This window comes from Mauremys reevesii, linkage group 11 (genome assembly GCF_016161935.1).
Source record: "Mauremys reevesii isolate NIE-2019 linkage group 11, ASM1616193v1, whole genome shotgun sequence".
NCBI lineage: Eukaryota > Metazoa > Chordata > Testudines > Geoemydidae > Mauremys > Mauremys reevesii.
In genome coordinates, this window is record NC_052633.1 from 64,041,575 (window position 1) to 64,064,064 (window position 22,490).

The following is a 22,490-nucleotide window of genomic DNA, read 5'->3' on the forward strand; positions in this document are numbered from 1 at the left end:
ACTGCATAGCATTTTGCCACAATATTTTACACCAAAACTCCCTCTGCACCCTGAAAACATTTGTCTTCTGACTTGTTCCAGGATGAGCTGATCTCAATAGTAACTTCTCCAAAGCCACAGCTCAGTCCTCCCTCGCCACAGGAGGATCTACACGAACACCCAGGAGAGAAATCCTTGGAAAGGGCCACGAGCTTTTTAAACCTGGCAGCTCCCAAAGCGTTACTCCAAGCTCCAGACAGTCACTCACTTCGCATATTTGTAAGTAAAACTCGGCTCTAGTAAAGCCTCCAAGGACCAGAGGGAAATGTACGTTTGCTCCATTACAGGGTTGGTAAGGAATTGGAAGACAATTACCTTCCTTAGGTTTATATATAAAAACTGTGTGTCACAGGGCTAGATGGTGCTGTAGGGCACAGCCCTCCTATGGAGGTGCCAGAGCCACACTCCCCCACCTCCAGGGGGAGCAACAAGTAAGTGCTGAATGACATCCAGAGCTCCCCAGCACACTCACGACCACATTCTATATGGGCTGCAGCCTGTCCCCTGCTCATCTGCAGGTCAGCACAGAGGAGGGCCATAGCCTTGCCTCCTCTCCAACCCCTGTGTGGCATTGTGCACCTCCTTACATGGGATAGGGTTGACACAGTTCTCCTGCTCTCAGGGTCTTCAGTTCTGCCTGGTCTTTAGACAGAATGAGAAAGGGTTGAGGAGGAGGAATACTCCATCTTAGAGTGTTCTATAGTGCCCATGATCATAGGTGGGTTTTCAAAGGTATTTAAGGTGCCTAAAGACACTGCTAGATGCCTAGTGGGATATTTAAAAGTGCCTACCTCCCAGTGAAATCAGTGGGCCAGGAATGGTCCCAGATAGTGTCTGTTGCTAGCCGTGTTCCCTAGGGGATCATAGGACAGACTTAGACCTGGGGTAGAAGGGAGGAAGAAGAGATCAGGTGTTGAGTTGAACTAAAGAGGCAAAGTGGGATCTAGGTGGTGGAGTTTGAGCTGGGAATCCTTTTCTTATTAATGACAAGAACTGACTTTTTCAGTGACAGAGTTGCTCAAAGGGCTCAGAATTATTTTTTTTTTAATCTCTTCTTTGCGTTTGTTTTCAGAATCCTACTCCAGGATTGTATGTCTATATGCAGCCTTTGGACTATTCAGAAACAAACATTGAGTATCATCTTTGCCCTCATCCAAAATATAGATTCACCAAAGAATATCCCACAGGATCCAGCATTCCAATTACACAAAAGAAATTTCTGCATCACAAGGTACAGCTTTTGGTTTCGGCGAAATATTAGTTGCAAAGGGTGTAAGTCAGCAGAGAATTTGCCTTGTAGACTCAAATAGAACATAAACAGTTATCTCAAATGGAAGATGTGTTACGCTATTAATGGCATATGCAGTTGATTATTAGCATTTATGGGTAAATGTGATTGTTCATTGGTTGAAGCTTGTTCCTCCCTAGAGCTTCTCCATGACCTTTCTGCAGCAGCCCTGAGCCTCACGATTTCCCTCTTTTAACCCCTACTGCATCTCCAGGGCCCTGCACTGGAGCCAGTAACTTTTCAGATGAAGAGAACTGAAGCTCAGTAAACACAGGCTTTAACCAAGCAAAGCAAGGCATTCCCTCCTGCACGCATTTCTCCCACCCTTCCTTTCTTTACTGATTGCATTTTACCCGCATGGTCACTGGGACTGTTGTCGTTCCAGGAAGTCATTCGAGGAGTAACGTACTGGAGACGATTCCCATCAGTGGTTTATTCAGCCTTGTCTAATGCTCCCACTCTGGCAAGCACAGTAATGCATCATTGGTAAGAAAGAATTTGAACATCAAACACCTTCACTCCGGGCCAGATTCTGCCACCCTTACTCATATCGACCAGTAACTAACTCCACACATTGTCCCATTGAAACAAAGAGGACTATGTGCAGAGTAAATTACTACTCACTGGGCCCAATCCATTGAAGCCAGTGGAAAGACTCACATTGACTTCAGTGGGCTGTGGATGAGGCTCAGCATGAGTGTGGGGGGGCAGAATCTAGCCCTGCAAGTGGCATTTCAGTCTAATAAGAGCCGACCTTATGGACTAAAACTGTTCTCCACTTCAGCCCCAGGCACTGCGGGGAGATACTAGCAACTCAGCTCTGCATACCCTGCATGTGTGAAGGTGTGAGCAGGACACGCATCTGATTGCAACATCTCTCTCCCTCCCCTCCCCACTGCCACTGTGGGTCACAGCAGCTTTGCTTTACACACCCTGTTCCCATAGTTCCAGCTCCGCAGCAGGGAAGAGGGTGACGCTAATTCACTTGGAGCATAGCACTTAGGCCCCAATTCAGAACATACATAAATGCATCCCTGTTCTGCAGGGCATGGACCAAAAGCCCAGTGAAGTCAGTGGGAGTCTTTCAGTCATGTGCTTAACTATGAGCAGGTACTTAAGTCCCCTGGAAGCCAGTGAAATGTAAGTACGTGCTTAAAATAAGCACATGCTTCAGTGCTTTGCTGAATTGAGGTCTTTAGTACCTACTACAGCTATCTGCATTAGCAGTGTAACACACTCATAGCTGAGTGAAAACCTAACTATGACTATTTCAAAACCTGGGAACCTAATGTTAGGTATCTAAGGCACCTAAATAGATGGCCTGACTTTCAGAGGTGCTGAGCACTCAAAGCTGCCATTGAGGTTAATGGGAGATGCAGCTGCTTTGAAAATCAAGCTACTTATTTAGGTGCCTAAATATATACTCAGGTGCCTAACTTTACCAATTTTGGATCTAACCTTTAAAGAACAAAACTGTGCTTTGCTGACTCATGTGTCTGTAGCAGGGGCGGGCAAACTTTTCGGCCTGAGGGCCGCATCAGGTTTCGTAAATTGTATGGAGGGCCGGTTAGGGGAGCGGGTCGTGGCCCGGCCCCTAGTTCCTATCTGCCCCACCCCTGGGACCCCTGTCCCCTGACTGCCCCCAGGCCTCCACTGCCCCATCCAACCCCTCCTCTCATTCCTGACAGCCCCCCTGGGATCCCTGCCCCATCCAACCACCCCTTCTCCCTGTCCCCAACTGCCTCCTGCTGCCCCATCCAACCCCCTCTCCTTCCTGACTGGCCCCCGGGACCCCTGCCCCCATTCAAGCCCCTGTTTCCTCCCCGACCACCATCCATACCCCTGCCCCCGACCACAACCCTGAACTCCCCTGCCCTCTATCCAACCCCCCCCCCCCGCTCCTGCGCCCTTACCAAGCTGCTTGGAGCACCGGTGGCTGGCGGCGCTGGAGCCAGGCCACTCTGCCGCCGCCGCCACCACCATGCAGCACAGAGACCGGATCAGGCCAGGCTCTGCAGCTGTGCTGCCCCAGGATCTCACAGCCCCACCACCCAGAGCATTGCGCCGGCAGCAGAGCGAGCAAGCGGAGGCTACGGGGGAGGGGGACAGCAGAGGAGGGGCTGTGGGCTAGCGTCCTGGGCCAGGAGCTCGGGGGCCGGGCTGGATGTGGGGGCCATAGTTTCCCCACCCCTGGTCTATAGGTAGCTGATGTATTTGCTTTCCAAAGTATCTGGATTTTCCAGAATATTTATAATGTGAAGATCCCCAGAACATATTTATCATGTGCCATTACCTACCCTTCTCATCTCAAACATATGATTATGTTATTTCCACAGTAGTGATCCCTACAATTTAGATATGCTTCCAATAGAGGTACCACCAATGCTGGATGACTTACCAGAGAGAGACAAGGAAAATATAATTAGCTGGTAAGTTTCCTCTATATTATTTATTTAATATAATTTGCACTGAGTTTTTAGCACCTGTGTGTGCGTGTGTGTGTGTACATATAGCATGTGTATAAAAACACTCACAGAGCAACAAAAAAGTACAGATGGTTCCTCTCGCATAACACATCCTTTTGTTTTCCAAAGCTAAAAAATATAGGACAGGTAAAAAATAATAATAGGTAAAAACTAAGTGTTTTTCAACATATTCATTTTCAGTGAGACTGAAGCTGAGTTAAAAGTGGTTCTTACTCCGGATATGCTGAAAGCCGAATTTCCACAGATTGAACCAGGGGAAGAAGTCAAAAGTAAACCACTGAAAGATGGAAGGTAAATGTATATTTATTTAAATAGAGGGAAGATGCTTGGCAAGGAATTTGAGGGCACTTCTCTTGTTTAAGTTTATGTACAAGCTCATTGCTGAGGTCCCCTAGCAGTGCCATCATTAAGATGATGTGCAGATCACGCACTTGGAGCGGAACTGAATCCATTTGTTTCACGCTTTAAGATTTGAATTTAGTCTCCAAAATAAAACACACTCGCTCTTCTTCGGCCAGGTGAATTTTCTATAATGGTTTTTTTGGTCAGATATTTACTGACATTGGCAGAGGAAATGAGTCCTTTGAAATTTCCCTTGGGATGGTGATGTTTGTTTTAGACTTCCCCAGCGAAAGAGTCACAGCTTCCCACACATAGTCATTCCCATGGTGTCTCACACACAAGCTGCTTTTCAAATGTCACATTTATAAACACAAAGAGCCATTCCCCTTTTTTGGTATAACCTGGTCTCTGCAAGGAAAAGCAAAGGGACCAATCAAGTTCTGCTGGTGACTTCCATTCTCCAATACTTCTAGGCTGCATTGCTTCCACAGCGCAGCACAGGGATTCTGGAGAGCCAGGCTGGCTGGCGGGGGATAGGGAGTGCTCTGGGGAATGGACAGGAGTTTTGTGGGTTAGGTGATGAGGGAGAAGTACGGCTAACTCTATTTCCTGGCTTCAAGATGTATTAGATAGCAACTCTGTGGGGAGATAAGTGAGGGTAAGCGCACCTGTGGGGAGCTGTTAAAGGGTGTGAGGGGGGCTGAGGAGGGCAGGGAAGGTGAACAGGGCTAAGTGGTAAAATATGATGGTGAGCACGGTATTCTGGAGGTAGGGGTCTTAAGCCAGAGGCAATGGGGTCTGGCAAAATGGCGTGAGGCGGTCCTGTGTTCTAACTCTGGCTCTCTCGTTGACTCACTGTGGCTTTGGGCCAATTGCTCCACCTCTCCATGCTTCAGTTTTGCCATCTGTAAAATGGGGGTAATAATGCTTACCTGCCTCCCTCACAAAGCTGTTGAGAAATCAACTTATCCAGAGCTTTGAATTTGCGGGCTGTGATTTTCAAAGTCACCTCATTCCCATGAATTTGAAAAGGAATTGAGTTTCCAATCCCCGTAGGCAGCGTATCATCCATAAAGCATTATATAAATGCCAAGCATTATGGCAACTGTAATTACTGTCATCTCTGCATCTCAGTGTCAATTGACAATAATTTATAGTACATACATACCTGGGTTTACTTATGTGTCTCAGTACTGCTTTCTCTATTTCCTCTCACTGTGTTGTTTAGAACATGAGGATCTGGAATAGTTTGTGTTAATAAAGAATGGCCTTTTTCTCCTAGCGATACACCCCTGGATGTTAAACATGCTTCCAGCAACATAGTGGATACCTCGGCTCCTCTTTCTGGGTAAGAAGATGTGTGACTATAAGATTGAGTCTTTTAAAAATCTGGTTTTTTACACGTCTTCGATCTTTTACACGTTTACGTGTCTTTAAACACGTCTTCGATCAGGAGACAGACTGGCCCACGGCTTTGGAATGAACTCTCATAGGAACCAAAGACTATCACAGACCTCACCCCCTTTCACTCTAAGTGCAGGGCACATTTCTTTGATCTGGCTTTCTCTAACAAACAGGTTGGTGTGCGCATGTGTGTGTGTTATAAAAAATCAAAACAAAACACTCCCTACTCACACTTCTCCCCCCGGGGAACGGATGAAAGAACAGACATGTGACAGGTATTAGTCACACCGTTTAATGCATGACTGAAAGGCACTTACATACTATAGTAATGAACACAGCATAAGAACCTCTATTGAACAGGGCAGAATATTGCATTAGAAATGTTCTGTTCATTGAGCTTTGGGTACTTCTGCACTAGCCAGAGGAGGCTGTGTTGTTTAGATTACTTTGCAGGTGATCACAAAACTCCCATTAGCATTAGTTGTAGACCAGTGATTACATCTACTAGAGAATATAGTGCTCTCACTTGCCATTCTTAGGGTATCTCTTTGCCAACATGGCTGTGGGTTTTTTGGTTTGTTTTGTTTTTCACCTTCCTCTAAAGCATCAGAAATTGGCCACAAAAGGAGGTGGGATACTGGATGGGGTAGACCAGAGCAGGGAATCCTCTCTCAGATGCCTGGCACATGTTCAAGGTCAAACTGATCACTAGTTGGGGGTTGGGAAGCAATTTTCCCCCAGGTCAGATCAACAGGGACCTTGGGGGTTTTGACCATTCTCTGCGGCCTGGACTATGGATCGCCTGCTAGGATCAGCTGGGCATATCTCATCTAATCAATTCCCTGCCATTGCAGGAGCCTCAGGCATTACTGGCACCTTGGTCTCTCCTGTTCTCTGCTGGGACACACAGCAGCTTAATCTTATGAGAACTGAAATGCTTTGGTCTCCTTAAAGTCACTGGCCTCAACATAGGGGTATCTGGGTGAAATTTAATGGCTTGCAATATAAAGAAGGTCAGACTAGATGATCTAATAGTCCCTTCTGGCTTTAAACTCTATGAAACTGCTTCTCCATGGAGCTGATGAGACATGGAGTTTGAATTTATTCTCAGGACACTTTATTGTGCAATGATACAGGCTCTGTGTCTTGGTTACAGACAAGCTTGTGGTTTGATGGCCAAAACAACAAGAATAAATATGAAAAATTGTGATTCTCAGCCCAGTGCTTTCTCCACATGGCTACACAGAGGACTGGGTACAGGCCTGGGAAATGGTAGAGCCTGGCCAATCCACAGGTCACAATCGCCATGTTGAGGGAAGAGGACACAGAAGACAGTGGCTGCTACTACAGCCAGTAGGCAGTAATACAGCCATAACCTGGTTTAGCATTTCCTGCATGACAGATTTGGGGAAAAGTTCTCTATTTGCTTGGGCTCTATGATGGGGAAACCAAGATTGTATTAACAAACAGTTAAGGCCCAATTCAGTGTCTTTCAATGCCAGTGGAAGTCCCTGGCATTCTCACTGGAATGCTCGTTAGCATTATTGTATGTGTGTGTGTGTGTTTTACTGGATTATACATTTACATTTTTCTAACTACTCTTGAAATTGCTCCTAGTACATTCTTACTGTAAGGTAAGTCGTTAGCTCCCCGGCCAGCAGTTAGCTGAGCTCAGAAGGAAGCCACCTTTGCAGTTCTTGTTACCTTTTTTTCAATACTGCATATATTCATGTAGAACAGCACTTATATAGACCTTACTAAAGTTATCTCCTGCCCTTAAAAAAAGAGTGAATATGACACATTGCCATGAATGGCTCTCTCTTTGGTTTTATCACCTTTATATAATAGTTTACCTTGTTGTTATAAATATAAATTACTTTCACCATCTCCTGCAGAGACCCGAGAGACCATCTGGATTGGTATTTACAATCCCAGAATAGCAAACTCAGAGAGAGACTGCAAGGACACATGGAGAAAATGAAGCAGAAAGCACTCAACAAAACCCTCATTCTGGAATAAGCTGGTTCACAAATTCCACAACTCTGTCGCTAATGTGCTGTATCTCCACCCCACAGTATTGCTGGTTCAGGACTTCTGTATCTGTGCAGAACAGGTATGAAATTATGTTCAACAAGCAACAGAGTCCTGGGTAGGACCAAGCACCCTCTAGTATAATCTCAGCTATGGCCCTTACTGTATATATTGCATATGAGCTTAATGATCTCTCTGTGAGGGATTCTTCCCTACATGCTCATTCATTGTGCACTGGGGATAAGTGCTGGAAAACTACCCCAGCACATGGATATTTTGTAGTTTTATATACAACTTTTCCCCTTACCTATTTAATGGACTCTTGCCTCTGCCACTAAGTACTGTTATATGCATTTTGTCTGAGAGTGTGTGCTGCTTTCAAATAAAATGTAAAAAAATCAACATGAAATTGTTTGGATTTCATTAGTTTTTGTATTGTTTGGATATAGATTTTGCACACATGCTAGAATAAATTCCATAGCTGAGCTGCAATACAGCCCAGTAGCCTGTCCATGAGCTGTTGCAGGTGGGTCACTGAGGACTGGTCGACACTGGGAATTTACATCGGCCTAGCTACACCGCTCAGGGGTGTGACAAATCTACATCCTGACAGATGTAGCTATGCCAACCTAGCCCCGGTGTAGAAAGTGCTAGGTTGATGGAAGAATTCTTCTGTCGATTTAGCCACTGCCTCTGAGGCCATGTCTACACTACCACTTATGTCAGCAAAAGTTATGTCACTTGGGGGTGTGAAAAAAACACACACCCCTGAGCGACATACAGTAGAACTTCAGAGTTACGGACACTTCGGGAATGGAGATTGTCCGTAACTGAACAAAGCACAGCTCCAGCTCCAGCAGTTCACACTCGAGGCCAGGTTGCAGAGGCACCTACACAGCTTCCTTGCAGGCAGCTTCTAAGCTTGTCCCCTTCCCGACCAGGGTGGTGGTGATGAAAACAGCACATCCCCCTCCTCACTCCTGGCCAGGGGAGGGTGGGTGAATACAGCACCCACGGCTTACAGGAAAGCAGCACAGACCCCAGTGCTTCTCCTGCTCTGGCTGCCTTGGGCTGGCAGCAGGGGCCCACAGCTTTGCCTGCGAATCTCAGCATATTCAACTCCTACTGTAAGTGGGTGCCTCGTGCGTGGGGGTGGGGGTAAGGAGAAGGGTGGGGACAGGCAGCCCAGATGTGCCTACCTTTAAGATGCAATAGAGTCACAATACAGTATTTGCTTTTTGTTGTTGTTCGCTGCTGCCTGATTGGTTACTTCCAGTTTCACATGATGTCCGGTTGACTGGTCAGTGTGTAATTCTGGTGTTTGTATCTTTGAGGTTCTACTGTAAGGTTCACTGGCACAAGCGGTAGCGGGCAGAGCCTTATGTCGGAGGGAGAGCCTCTCCTGCCAACATAGCTACTGCTGTTCATGGAGATGGTTTTATTATGTCAATGGGAGAGCTCTCTCCCTTCAGCATAGAGCGGCTACATGAGCTGTGTCACCGTAAGCTCACCCATGTAGACATGGCCTCAGGGAGGTGGATCACCTACAGTGACAGGAGAACCCCTCCCATTGCAGTAGTGTGTGTCTACACTGAAGCGCTACAGCAGCTGTGTGCTGTAGCATTTCAAGTGTAGACATACCCTGACTCTTAACCTCCACCCTAAGTTGTTCACTCAAGCTTTGTACTGGGAGGAGTGAATTAAGCCCTGTTATTGTCCACAAAGAAATAACATGCAAGCTGGTCCCTATGACAGGGCAATCTGCCCCTTTGATATCTGGGGGAAGGAGGGGAGACAGGGAGCAGCCCCCTGCCCCAGAGAGCAGCCCAGCAGATAGATGATCAGCACCTCACGATTAGCCCACAGTCTCACCTGGACAGCAGAAAGATGAACTCAGCTCCCTGAAGGGAGGGGAAAACCAGGAGAGGGGATACTCTCTGGTAACCAGAGCAGGAGTCTGCCAGCCACCTGCCCACCCACTTCCTGTGAAGCCCCCGGTTTCAGAAAGGTCCCTACCCAGTACAAACCCCTAGTGAGCCTGTTTGTGTTTCTTGTTGTGCACTTTTCTTTCTTTGTGAAGACAATAAACAGGGCCCTGAGAAAGGGACAGAAACTTACCCTGGGTGCAGCCAACTGTCTATCCCCAGCTGGTGACTAGAGCCACCTGGGTACAGTCCCCTCCAGAATCCAGCAGTCAGGGAGTTAACGCCTGGCTCAAGTGTCTTGCAGGTGGAATAGATTGTGGGGTAATGAGAGAGCTTCTGAGGGAGGGGAAAGCTGGTGGTGAACAGGGCTTATGGACTAGGAGAAAGGAAGCAGTCACAGGAATTCCGTGACAGGTTAGATGGGGGCTGGCTTTGCAGTAGGTTAAATAGTGCTTGTTTAATCTCTAGTTTGTGGTATAGTCAAGTTAGAGCTTGTCTCATGTAAGCTTATGACCAGCACTGAGAGAAAAGCTCTCTGTGCTGCCTGACTGGCCCTACATGAAGAGCTCCTTCACCCAGTGTGTGTATGTGTGGTCTCTTCTCCCTGGAAGAAAGTGTGCTCCAAGGTATTACCAAGCACACATCCTTGCTTGAACTTTGGGAAGGTAACTAAGGGAGGAGTTATCCGAGGGGGAAGTTTAAAGTATAGTGTCCCCTTACCTGAGATGTGTATAACTTTTGTCCTAGTGCTAAGCAGCTGGGATAAAGCAGTTCTTTGTCATGGACAAGTAGTATGTTGGCATGTTTGTTTGGTTTATCCAGGGAGAGCTGGTTATCCAGTTGGAAGAAGAGTCTGAGCTATCTAAAAGCTGAAAGTAAAAAGCTTGAATCTTATGTGCTGTCAATCTGTAAGGTAATGAAATGCTGCAATGTACACTGCATGTTAGGATTGCATGCCAGAAATACTTACTCAACATGCAGTTCAGTAGAAAACAAATTCGATTCAGAGAGAACAGACAAATGCTGACACAAACCAAAAAGCCCAAGGCGCTAGGAGTGGTGCAACCAGTGAGTCTGTTTTCTCCTGTGTGTGTCAGACAGCTACAGCAAGTCCCAGCCACGTATTTCTTTGCTGTCTCAGAGAGGCTAAGTAGGACAGTAGGTTGCTGCTAGCTGCCTAGTCACAGCTGCCAATAAGGCAAATCTGGACAGTTGCAAAGTACTGGGTTTCTGTAGAGTCTCTTATTACAGTGCGTGTTTCAATATGGGAGGTACATGCTGCTTCCTTTTCCTATTGAAGGAAATCAGGCATGTTTGCAACAGGCCTAGTGGGACTTGTCTCTTTAACACTCTAATTTGCAGGGTGACACCTGGGTTCAATTCCCAACCAGGGTAAAGACCCCCATTAGAAGGGTTGATGCTAGACTGAGGCAGCACAAAGCAGCCAAGTTTCTCCTTATAGTGGTGGTGGAGGAAGGGGTCAGAAAGTGGGTGGGGAAAGGGATGTGGCCAGGGCAGCCAGAGAATGTGTTGATAAAACAGCTCTCAGAGCACTGTTCCCTATGCAATCGTGGTGGTAATTACAGCTGCCCCCCAACTGGCAGAACCTCAGAACCGCCCATCTTCAAAGCGATGCACCTTGCTTCTGCGTTTTGGGGTTTGTAGGGCCAGGGATCAGCATGCAGAGTGGAGGTGCTTTGTTTCCACAGCCCCCAGGGACAACTCCAGCAGCCACTGCACAGAGGTGGTCTAGCAGCCAGATCTTTTATCCCTACAGCATGAAGGTGTGGAGCTGAGTCTATCACCCAGAGTGACCCCTTGTGCAGCAGGGTGAGGGGGCATTAGGTCAGCTAATGTCCCCTTTGTGCCCCCAGGAATCTGACTCTTTTTGTAGCAGATTCTTCAGTTATAGGAAGTTGTGTTTCTGCAACACACTACAGTTGGGCATGCTGACTGACCACATATTTGGAATTTACCCCACAATGGCTGCCAAACATTTGCTTCCATAATCTATGACTTCCCCGTCTGACTACTTCAAAGTACTTTGGATACCTGGATTACGGAAGGCACTAAGTATATAATTCCAAGTTCTATTCTGTATCCTACTAGCATATGAATGTTGGTTTTGCTTATCCCACATCAGTTAAAAAAGTACTCACAATTAGAGCTGGTTGGGGAATTTTTCAGTGAAACTTCTTTTATAGGAAAATGCTGATTATACTAAAAGGCTTTGGTTTTGACCAATGTATCAGTTTCAATTAAGTTTTTCGAAGACCCACACCACACTAGCTCAGAGATTAGGACACTTGAGATGTGGTAGACACCCAAGTTCAAACCCTTGCTCTGCCTGAGTCAGAACTAGGTTGTGGGAGACTGGGTTAGTGACCTAACCATTAGGTATTGGCAATGGGCGGAGGGGGCTTTGATTCCAAATCTGGTGCCAAAAAAAAAAATGGGTGAAAGATTTTGGTTTTGTCCCAGTATGGAACAGGAAACGCTTTTGAAACCTCAAAAATTTTCATTAAATGGGGAACTCATTTTCCCCATAGCTCTACTCATAACAGGGATAGAAGGGACTTAGCTTCCTGTGTTCTTCCTAAATTGTATTCCATGCATCCTCTGTCTTAGTTTATGTATTGTACATTTGCTTAGAAAACTTGAAACTTGCCTAAAGAATAAGTGCTTCCTGAAGTGTGTCAGCCACTAAATGCAGAAGTTTTCTGGCATGCACAACAGTTATTTCTATGATTAAACATTATTTTTGTAAATAAGCTAGTAGCACTTTTTAAAACAATATATCTCAAAAACAAGAAGTGTATTAGTTTCCCTAGGAGAGGCCACTTAAGTTGCCTACTGGAGAAGCACAGAATCCTTTTAGAAATGGGCTATAAACAGCAATACGTCAGAAACAAACCAGTGCATGGATCTGAAGAAGTGGGGTTTTTACCCACAAAAGCTTCTGCCCAAATAAATCTGTTAGCCTTTAAGGTGCCACCGGACTCCTTGTTCTTTTGAAAAAAGGTAACTTAAGAGTTCTTGTAGGGAAACTTGTAGTTGCTTTCCAGACTAGCCCATAATACTATGTGTGTATTTACCACATGGTTTTCACCCTAAAGAGAGAGAGAGATTATGACCATCTAGACAAATACTTCAATACACTGTTTACTTAGGCTAAACTCCCACTGACTTCCATGGGGCAGGAACATGTAAATTGATAGGCAGGATGTGGTAAATTTGTGCTGTTGGAGACAAGTCAATCTGCCTCTTCCTCCCTTACTTTGAAAAGGATTAATTGGCTAAACTATTATTTATCTACCTTCTGTTGGTAAATTAAGATGTATTCATCTTACCTAGCAAATGCCTGTCTCATTAGCTGAGCTAATATATATTGAAATTCTGAATCATGCTTTATCACTTACCCCTGTGATTACCTAAAATATGAGCATTGATAAACTAAATTAGCTTAAAATGTGCATTTTAAAAATTAAACTGTTAATATTTTCATCTGCAAATCCTCTTTGGGCTAGAATGCTAGATAATTTGGCATTAACATCACTTTTTGTTCATAAGGGTAAGAAAAGCCATCAATCTCTTTACATTGAATGACATTTTATAGGGTCGCTGGGGGAAAAACTGCAGCATGTGTCTGAGTTAGAAGCTGTGTATGAAAATATATTTCAAACATAAGGAATCAGCATTTAAATGTACATTTGTGCAAATTTTTAAGTGATTTTCTGAATGCAAAATAATAACACACAGCATTTGTATCTTCCAACTGATTTATAATCATTAATCTACTGACTCTCACAACAACCTCTGGGGGCCACCCATCAGATCCCCATTTTGCAGCCCAAAAATCTCAAATGTGGGTGTTTGTACTTAGGCCCCTAACCCCATATTTAGACACCTAAATCAATGGCATGATTTCCCCAGGCACTGAGAAGTAACAGCTTATGTGCTGAAGTTGCCCAAGACCTTTAAAATCAGGTTTTTTAAAAGGTGTGTAGATTGGGGAATGGGTGGGGGTCCCTTTTCCTTTAAAAACCCCAGCATGGTGGCAGTGCTAGCTCCAGTTCTGTTTCTTCCCTGGTCTTTCAGAGTGCACCCCTCAGGTATCAGGCCTCCTGCCTTCCCTTATCCCAGAGGGTTGAATTCCCCAGTTCTCCCACTCTTTTAACCCATGCCCTGGGGCAGTGCCCTATGCCTGCTTACCCAGCAGCTGTGACTGAGCTCCAGCAGCTGTAGTTCTTTCCTTCCTGAGCCTGTGACTAGTAGTATGCAGTGATCAGGCTGCTCCGTAAACTAAACTGTTTGTTTTAACAGTAAAAATCCTTTTTCCTCTAAATGATGTTTCAAAAACGACTGATGGTTGTTCCACAGTATAGGGCTGATAGCAGATTTTGCCATTAGCACTTAATTAAAGATCTACAGGGATGCAGCCCCTATCCTCCAAGAAAGGACAGATACCCAGATCCACGGCTCCTGTGCTTACACATTGTGGACACGTGCCTTCTTTCTCTACAAGGATCCAGTGTTTTGTATTGATTCTATTACATCAACAAAAAAAAGTAGAGCTGGAAGGTAGAAATTCGGCATAGATAGCCAGACAGATTTGGCAAGAATAACTTGCGCTATTCAGCAACCGCAGAAGCGACTTGGTCACTAGAGGGGCACCGTTAAGCAACACACATGCTGGCACCTGGCAACTACATGAGTGCTCCAAATGTGAGATCAAATTCTTATAAACATTTGGTGATTCTCTGTCACTGGCTGCAGGTGCTAGTGGCCCCAGCAATAGAGACACTATATCAATGCCATGAAGCAATGCCTTCCTGTAAGGTATTCACTTGTCAGATACACTCTTGCATCAGTATCATTCATGTTTTCCAAAGGAGAGCTTTCAGATGCACCTTATGGGCTGGATTCTGCAAGCTGCTACAGTGCTGAGCATTAATGAGATTGCAGAATCAGGCCCTAAGGATTGTATCTCACCATTATTGGGCATTCTCTTTTTCACCTTCTGTGGTGAGTTAGTTTTCTCTGCTGTGAGAAAAGCTTTTCAACTACTGTAGTTGCTAAGAGAGAGTTTAATTACGAGTTACTGATAATGGTGCCATTTTTTAAATTAGCTGATTAAATTTGTAGCTAGGGCTTCAGAATTCTTAACCAAATTACACTTGCTTCAGCAATGAATTGCCACCCTATTAAAAATATAAAATGTCACCAGCTTGGTCTCCCATAGTCTGTGTTGCCTACAAATCAATAATAATTTGCCTTTGCAGTGATATTGGATGTATGTATCACTGAGTGAATTTTGAGTGCAGCAAGAGGAGAAGCAGAGGTTTAATTCACATTATTTTTAAAAGGATTGCCTACTGAATGCCTTGTGTGTTGCTCTGAAAATGGACCTCATGCATCAGAACTGCTTTCAGCCATTATAATCAAGGCTTTTGCTTCTGCCCTTCCATGGTGCTTGCTGTTCTGTCCTTGCAATTAGTGTAATGTTTGGACACACTGTGCTTGCTGCTGCTGGCAACACCAGAGGCATGGGTGTCATGCATAGTGATATGCCCAGCTACAGTGGGTAGGAACCATTTACATTCATATAGCGCCCTACATCTTGAATGATCTCAAAGCATTTTACAAACAATGGCCCCAGTTTGGGATGGTACTTGGGGGCTTGTCTGCACAAGGAAATTGATCAGAACTCCAAAACAGCTATAGTCCAGAGCAGCTCCCCATGTGGACATTCTATTCAGGAACAAGAGTGGCTTTTATTCCAGACTAATTAATGCACTTCAGAAGTAACAATCCACACAGGGAGCTAATCCGGAATAGTTGTTCCAGTCAATTTTGCCATATAGACAAGCCCTCATTTAAAGCATGTGAACAGTCCCAGTGAAGGCCATGGAATCACTCATGTGAGGGGAGTGCTCAGGTGACTTGCTGAGTCAGGTAGATTCTGGCTTATGCATTTTCATGTATATTTCCCATATGATATGTAGCCTGGGCTTACAGCGTGGGGCTCTCTCCCTCATAGTGGTGGTAACCCAGAGAGGTTTCTGAGTCTACTGCTGACTTACAGCTAACTGACCTGGGCCTCTTTAATCCAGAGGTTCAGTCCCCAACACCAATGACCCGCCCTGGGGTGTCACATTACATATACTTGCACATGGAGGATCACTTCACTAGTAGCTGTTTGACAACACCTAGCGACACTGCAGAACAGTTACGGCCATTCAACGCCGCCCCTCCTTATTTGTCCACTCTTGTCTCTTCTCGCAGCTTCCTCCCCCTACTTTCCTTCACCTCCTCTGCTCTGCCAGTTTCACAGGCCTTGTCTACCCGTTTATCAGCTTCTACCCAAGCTTCCCTGTGTGTTCTTCCACAATGCCTTTTCTGCAAGGACTGTTCCCCCGATCTGTTCAAAACACCACTGCTCTTTCAAATCCCTCTTCCAGACATCTCTCTGCAATCATGCCTAAGCAAAACAATCCATTAGTTAATGATGGTTATGCTGGGAGCAAATGGGGATAGATGGCAACTCGTGTCTCTTTAAACGATTGCAAGGTGTAAATGCTTGTGCCCTTCGCTCCTCACCTATGTCAATAGTTTACTTAGATCCTAAGATCTAAAGGCAGGGACCAGAGGTGCAGGCCAGACTCTCACGTAAGAGGCACAACACAGAACTCGCTGCCAAGTGGGAAGTGAGGCTAAGGTGACTTCAAGCTATGCTGGGCTGCTCCAGCATCAGGAGAGCCACCCCGCAGACTTAGGCAGCACCGGGGGGATAAGTTATGCTGCCCAGAATCTTCACAATGCTGCATGCTGGGGCCTCACCCCTGACACACCGTTCCTGCCCTCCACCTCAGCCCAGCACACCCCCAACTCTAAGGCTCCCAAGTGGGTCCTTGGGAGACAGTCTTATGAGGGTCTTCTGCCGCATCTGTGCCCAGGGAATTCTCTTCAACCCCTCACGGAGGCTTTTAGGATCCCCTAACACCCTGCTGTCCCAATACCCACGACAGGCAGGGCCCCTCTACGTCATTCTGGCCCTCTTACCCAGCGTACAATGGCCAGAGCAGGCTGACTCACGTCTTCAGAAATGTTTGCTAGCATAATGTGACCCCACTCATGAGTGACTGCTGTGGATGCTGTTGCTGGTACAGAACTAATTTCTGTAAAGCCGTGGGACAGCCCTGGCTTGTCTAAGCTAAAGACTTTCTGGGCCATGGTATGAAAATGACTTGAAGCAATTTTGTACAGAGCTACATTGTAACTCTTGCATTTATATATGCACTCTAGGTGAGTGTATAATTGAAGAATACATTTCATATAAAACAAATGTGATTTAGTGGTAGAGAATCCTACATTCCTCATTCTTAAAATCCATATGCACCCCAAGAAAAGACTCACATAAGGCCTTGTCTTGAGTGGGGCTTTGCCCTCTATTCAGCCATAGGGGGCCAGGCATTCATGTCGCTGCATCAATGCAAACCCTTAGTGGGGGCAACAGGGAACGCTCCTATTTGCATTGGTGGAGCTTCTCTTTGCTTGAATCCAGGATAAACTGCACTCCTGCGAATAGCAGTGTTACCAGTCCAAAGTAAGCACTAGTGTAGGTATTGCAATAGCTGGAATTGGGGAAATCCCCTGTCCAGACTTATGCAAGCCTGATGGGCCTTACACCCTTCAGTGGAGTTCAACAAACTTTGGCTATGTCTACACCAGCACTTTTCTCAGTATAACATGTGTCACTCAAGGGTGTGGAAAACAAACACCACACCCCTGAGTGACACGAGTTACATCGACCGGCGCGCCGCTGTGGACAGTGCTATTCTCTCCCGTTGACAGTGGGGGTGGTTTAATTATGTCAATGGCAGAGCTTGCTCCTATTGGCATCAAGTGGCTACACAGGAGATTTTACAGCTGCATAGTGAAGTAGCTGTATCGGTCCAACTGTGCCACTGTAAGGTCTCTAGTGTAGCTGTAGCCTTTGTCTGTCTCAGACAAACAGGGAAAGGCAGATGCAGAGTTCAGAGCACCCAGCCATTTACGACTCAGGACTGTTAGATGAAGGGCCTCAGCCTCAGATCACATCTTAACCTAATAAACGTCATTCGATACGATTTAAATATAAATTAATCCATACTGCCAACAAGCTTAAGCCAAAGCTAGTGCCTAGTGAGAGTTTAATTACAGACCAGCTCTTTATTCATGAGAGCAGGAAATGTTTAATCTAGCCAGGGCAGAATGCATTAGCACCGACAAACATTGGCTGATTTTCCTAGCCATAAGTTATATTTGTAGTGGATCCTGTATAAAACAGGAACAACTCCAATGCCTTTTCCAAAGCTTGATTACACCTCTAGCTTCCTTTCTGGATGAACAATGAAGCAGAGAATGACTGGTGCACTGAGGTTTTATTTCTTGCCAAGCCCTCTGAAGAATTGCAGATACTGACTTGCGATACTCCTAGCTTCAACCCCAGCACACCTTTAGTGTTGCTAGTAAAATCCAGCACCTTATTCACCATCTACAGTAGCCTGTCTGATCTTAACAAAAGCTTTCCTGACCTCCATACAATGCTTGCCATTAACTATGCACGGAGGCTACCTCATAAAGACTGTAACACATCCACAGTAGTGCATACAGTTAGCAAAGGCAATGCCACTGCCATGTACATAGCTGTGAAACTGAAGGGAGATGTCGTTCTGTGTGCTGCTCCTTTAAATTTAGAGGAGTCTGCCTCCCCATTGCCAGGGCAGCTGCCAGTTTGTGTCTCAGTTCACATGCAGAATGTCAGAAGGAATCACTCACTGTGTGCTTGCGCTCTCTCATTCCCATGGAACTTTACATAAGTTCTTTCTTTAAGGCTGCCTTAAAATAAGTTGCAAATGTCACTGGCTTGGCCAATCCATCACGCAAACATGTAAATCAGGGGAGCTGCATTGAAGTCAATGGAACTGCACTGTCTTACACCAACTCAAGTTCTGGCCCTCTCATTTCAAGGAGCTGAGCAGCTTCAGCGACTGCAGGAAGGTGCAGTGACTCAAACTGCTGTTGAGCACATGCGGTACATGATTTTCCACAGCATTACTCTGACCTTTCTCTCAGCCAGCTGGCTGACTCTGCTGAAAGAGCCATGCACGTCCTAGCCGTGCAATAGTACAGCGCCTTATCAGGCACTTTCGGGCACTGCCGTTTGTTTCTCCGAGTTTACTGATGATGAATGAAGCTCAGATTGTTAAGCTCACTAGTTTAGGTGAACTTCTGTTTGCTTCAATACCCATCAATAGGGTAGAATTTCGCTTTCCCATGCTAAAAGAGATGATGCAGGGGAAGGAAGCATGGCACTCGAGTAGGAGCTAGAAGATCTAGATTGTAGTCCTAGCTCTTCCACAGACCTCCTCTGTGATGTTGTACAAGACACTTAAGACCCAGATGGGGCCATGATGTAGCAGTGGGCATGGTAGCTGGGTCCTCTTCCCTGTGGTCTTTTGAGCACTAGATGAGGTCTTGCCTTGTTGCTATGCAGTGTCCCCGGTTGGGAGATGGAGGAGAAGAAAGAGATTTGTATGACTTTAGTATTATGATCCCCCCCGGTGTCAGAAGTTAAGACTGGGCCAATTGGGGCTTTGTTTCATTGCCTACTGGCTTTTGAGCCTGAAGTCATCCAGGTCATGTTTTCTAACTTTTCTCTGCAACTATGAGAGCTAGAAACTTTATTTAGAAAGAAAGAAAGAAGCTGAGATTCTCACACAATCACCTGACTCCAGGAGCTGGGACTTCAAGAAAAACACTGAATATCATGAGACTTACAATAAAGTTGCTAGTGTTGGCATTGTGAAACTCCCCTGAAGTCAATGAACCTGCACCAATTTACACTAGTTGAGGATCTGGCCTTGTATCAAGGGGAATTTATTCAGTCACTGTCAAGTCACCAGTTTAGTCTGGTCTTTCATTGCCATTTGGAGTCTCTTCCAGGGAGTTTTGGCTTTCATCCTTGAGTCATCATAATCAGAAGAAGACCAGACGAGAGAACAACATGGCCTAGTTTGTTCATTGAGCATCTCTTTCTGAGGGAGTAAAAGAAATAAACAACGGAATCTATGTTAATGTTAGAGCTATTTTTCTGCCCTTGCTGTTGGAGACCCAAACATTGTGTCTATCTGAAGGAATTCCTGGCCACCTCCCTGATTTGGACTAGATTATCAGAGTGGAGTTGTACACTCTGGAGAAACACAGTTGTACTTAGCTACCCTTTGAATCATTATCCTGTCACATTTATTTGGAGTAATGTGTTTATATAGATAGGCAGATAAAGGTGTTTAGGAAAGTTAGCTTTACAAAAGTGACACACTGAATTTTCTGCTTACAATCTGGATTTTGTCTCTGATCCTGACCCTGCTGAAAACAATGAGAGTTTTGTCATTGACAGCAATGGAAGGAGGAAATCAGCCCTTTTAGTCTCTAATGCCTCTTGCTATGCTAAACAGTCGTTCCAAAGCTAGAATAGGGAACTCCAAGCCCTAGATAGTTTGGATCCTGGCACTTCTCCTTATGTCATACTGTGGCAGCTGAGCCCAGCTGGCACAAGAACTAATAGTCCTTGATTTAAACAGATATTGTCTCCAACTGGGGAGGTGAGCTTTAAAGTCACTCCTTGATCCATTCTTTCTGGCATTCTACAGAATGGAATCATCTGGGCAGAAACACCTTGATGCAGAAGCTTTGGGGCTGGGCAAAGACGGGAGGAATCTGCTAAAGTGAAGCTTCTTGGCCAATCACCAGCCATTTGAAAAGAAGCCTGTGCAGGTCACCGAGCATCTGTGGGCACTGCTGGAGCCCCACGGGTGCTGTTTCATGGAAAAGATTCCCATAGGCGATCACAGCAGCATGTTGGCTCTGAGAGAGGGGCCCCCGCATTGAATCTCTCAAACACCCAGGGTTGTTTATATGCACTGACGTGAATCATCTCTACTCATCTATCACTCTTTTTGGATTTAATAAACCCTAGCAAATCCCAAGGGAATGGACTATCAGAAATTTAGAACAGTCTTTGTAAGAATAACCACAAAGCCGAGCAAGAACAGGGCCTCCTCCTTCATTCCAGAGCCAGGGACAGGCATACAGCAACCCTATCCCATATGTCCTCCAACCCCCATGTGACACAGACAATATCCTGAAGAAACCTTTGGAATAAAGATAAACTCTGTTGAATTAAGGTTAATGACTTTGGGGTACATGGCATTAAACATGCAGCTGTGTATGTGTTCTTGTGGCATGGTCTGTCCCTTCTCTAGTAGCGAGGGGGAATGCTCGTGAACATCCTCCATTATCAGCCTTTCAAGCCGCCGCTCTGGAGGGATACACGTACACTAGGGTTACATCTACACTACGCACCTTTCAGCAACACAGCCATGCCGCTAAAAGGCGCACAGTGTAGCCGCTGTTTGTCGGCAGAGAGAGCTCTACCAACGACAAAAAACTTCCACCCCCCTGAGCGGCAGTAGCTTTGTCGGCTCTCCCACTGACAAAGCACTGTTCATGCTGGCGCTTTTCGTCGGTAAAATGTTTGTCATGGGGTGGGGGGGCAGTTTCACACCCCTGAACGACAAAAGTTTTACTGACGAAAGTCCAGTGTAGACAAAGCCTAGTCCAAACAGGATTCTCCAGAGCCCAACAGACAAAGAAGAGACTTTTGGATAATAGCTCGAGTTTAAACTGGCTCATAGCCATCTTCCTGATTCAGCAACCGGACAGGACCCCTGCTCCACAGAGGGCCTTAGGGGAGGGTTGGAAGGACTGGGCCTGTGAGAATCCAAGTTAGGGTGAACTCTGGTAAGCCCATTAGCATGCATAAAGGTTCTTTTATTGGTTTTAGTATGTTTTCCTCTGTAATGCTTTTTACCTTAAGAATAAAGTAGAAAGAACTGTGTCGGATTTTATATCTGTAGCAATCACTCTTATCAGTCTCTGAAGAAGCAGTAAGGAGGTCTGTTTAGGCAGACTGACTTTGCTGGGAAATGCACGGTGAAGGCAGGGAGCTGTGCAGCTTGGCCATGCCCTGGTCAGAAGGAAGAGAGACATGGGTCTCCACCCAAGAGAGGCAACAACCTGAGCGTGGGTGTCCTTGCTGAACCACTGAGGGGAAGTTGCCCTGTATGGTGATATCCGACCTCCCACACACACGAGCCTAGAGAGAGATGTTTTGTTTCAAGTGAAACATTCCACAAACTTTTTATAAATTGGAACAGAAAGTTTAGTGAGTTTTACAGAGTGGGCACTTCCTGCCCCCCACCGATGTTGCAAAGTGAACAATGGGACCTAGAGTGAAATGATTTTTCTGAATGTATTGCTATAGCTTTCACTTTTTAAATGCAAAACATATCTGTCACGGGGTAGGTACACACCTTGTCATGAGATAGGTACACCCTGTCACGGGGTGTTGGGTCATGAGTGGGGGGGACAAAATGGGGATTTGAGGGCTCAAGTGGTTTAGTACCTCATGTCAACATGGCAGCCCTTCTACGCAGGGCAGCACAGCCAGGTGGCAAGAGCCTATAAAACTGTCCTTTGACAGTGGCAGGTGTAGCCAGAGTAGGGGGACCTGGCCCCAACCTTCTCCACAGGGTCCTAAACCAGGGCCAAGAGGAGCCAGTAGTTTTGTGCTCAGTCTCAGTCGCTCATTGCTACAGTCCCAATCCCTGAGTTGCTTCCTACCCTGACTTCCAGTGACAACAATCTCACGGCCTCGGCAGTTAGTTGGGTGTCCACTGGGATCTCAGCACAGCTGGCCTCCATGGCCTGGGGTTCTGGCAGCTTCCCAGCAGGAGCCTGCAATACACATCTGGTCTCCTTCTTGGCAAATCAGCCCAGATTGAGCTGAGCTACTCCCTTTTTATACTCTGGTTCCACTCTGAGCATGCCCAGCAAGGGTGAGGGGGCGTGGCTTCTTCAGCCCACAGAGTG

The 22,490-nt window shown here is 45.9% G+C and overlaps 1 protein-coding gene across 4 annotated transcripts in view; it reads left to right on the forward strand.

The window, feature by feature from the left end:
• The window catches only part of CFAP221 (cilia and flagella associated protein 221), a 53,512-nt gene that overhangs the window by 24,933 nt on the left and 6,089 nt on the right, over positions 1–22,490 (forward strand). For 3 of the 4 annotated variants that reach the window (XM_039494484.1, XM_039494485.1, XM_039494486.1), the window contains exons 19-25: positions 82–258; positions 1,112–1,270; positions 1,713–1,813; positions 3,664–3,756; positions 3,994–4,104; positions 5,438–5,503; positions 7,455–7,992. In XM_039494484.1, coding sequence (XP_039350418.1) covers positions 82–258; positions 1,112–1,270; positions 1,713–1,813; positions 3,664–3,756; positions 3,994–4,104; positions 5,438–5,503; positions 7,455–7,578 — 831 coding nt within the window. In that variant the 3' untranslated portion in view covers positions 7,579–7,992. Of the gene's footprint in view, positions 1–81; positions 259–1,111; positions 1,271–1,712; positions 1,814–3,663; positions 3,757–3,993; positions 4,105–5,437; positions 5,504–7,454; positions 7,993–22,490 lie in introns of those variants that run through there. The other variant, XR_005586166.1, reaches the window with a different exon arrangement.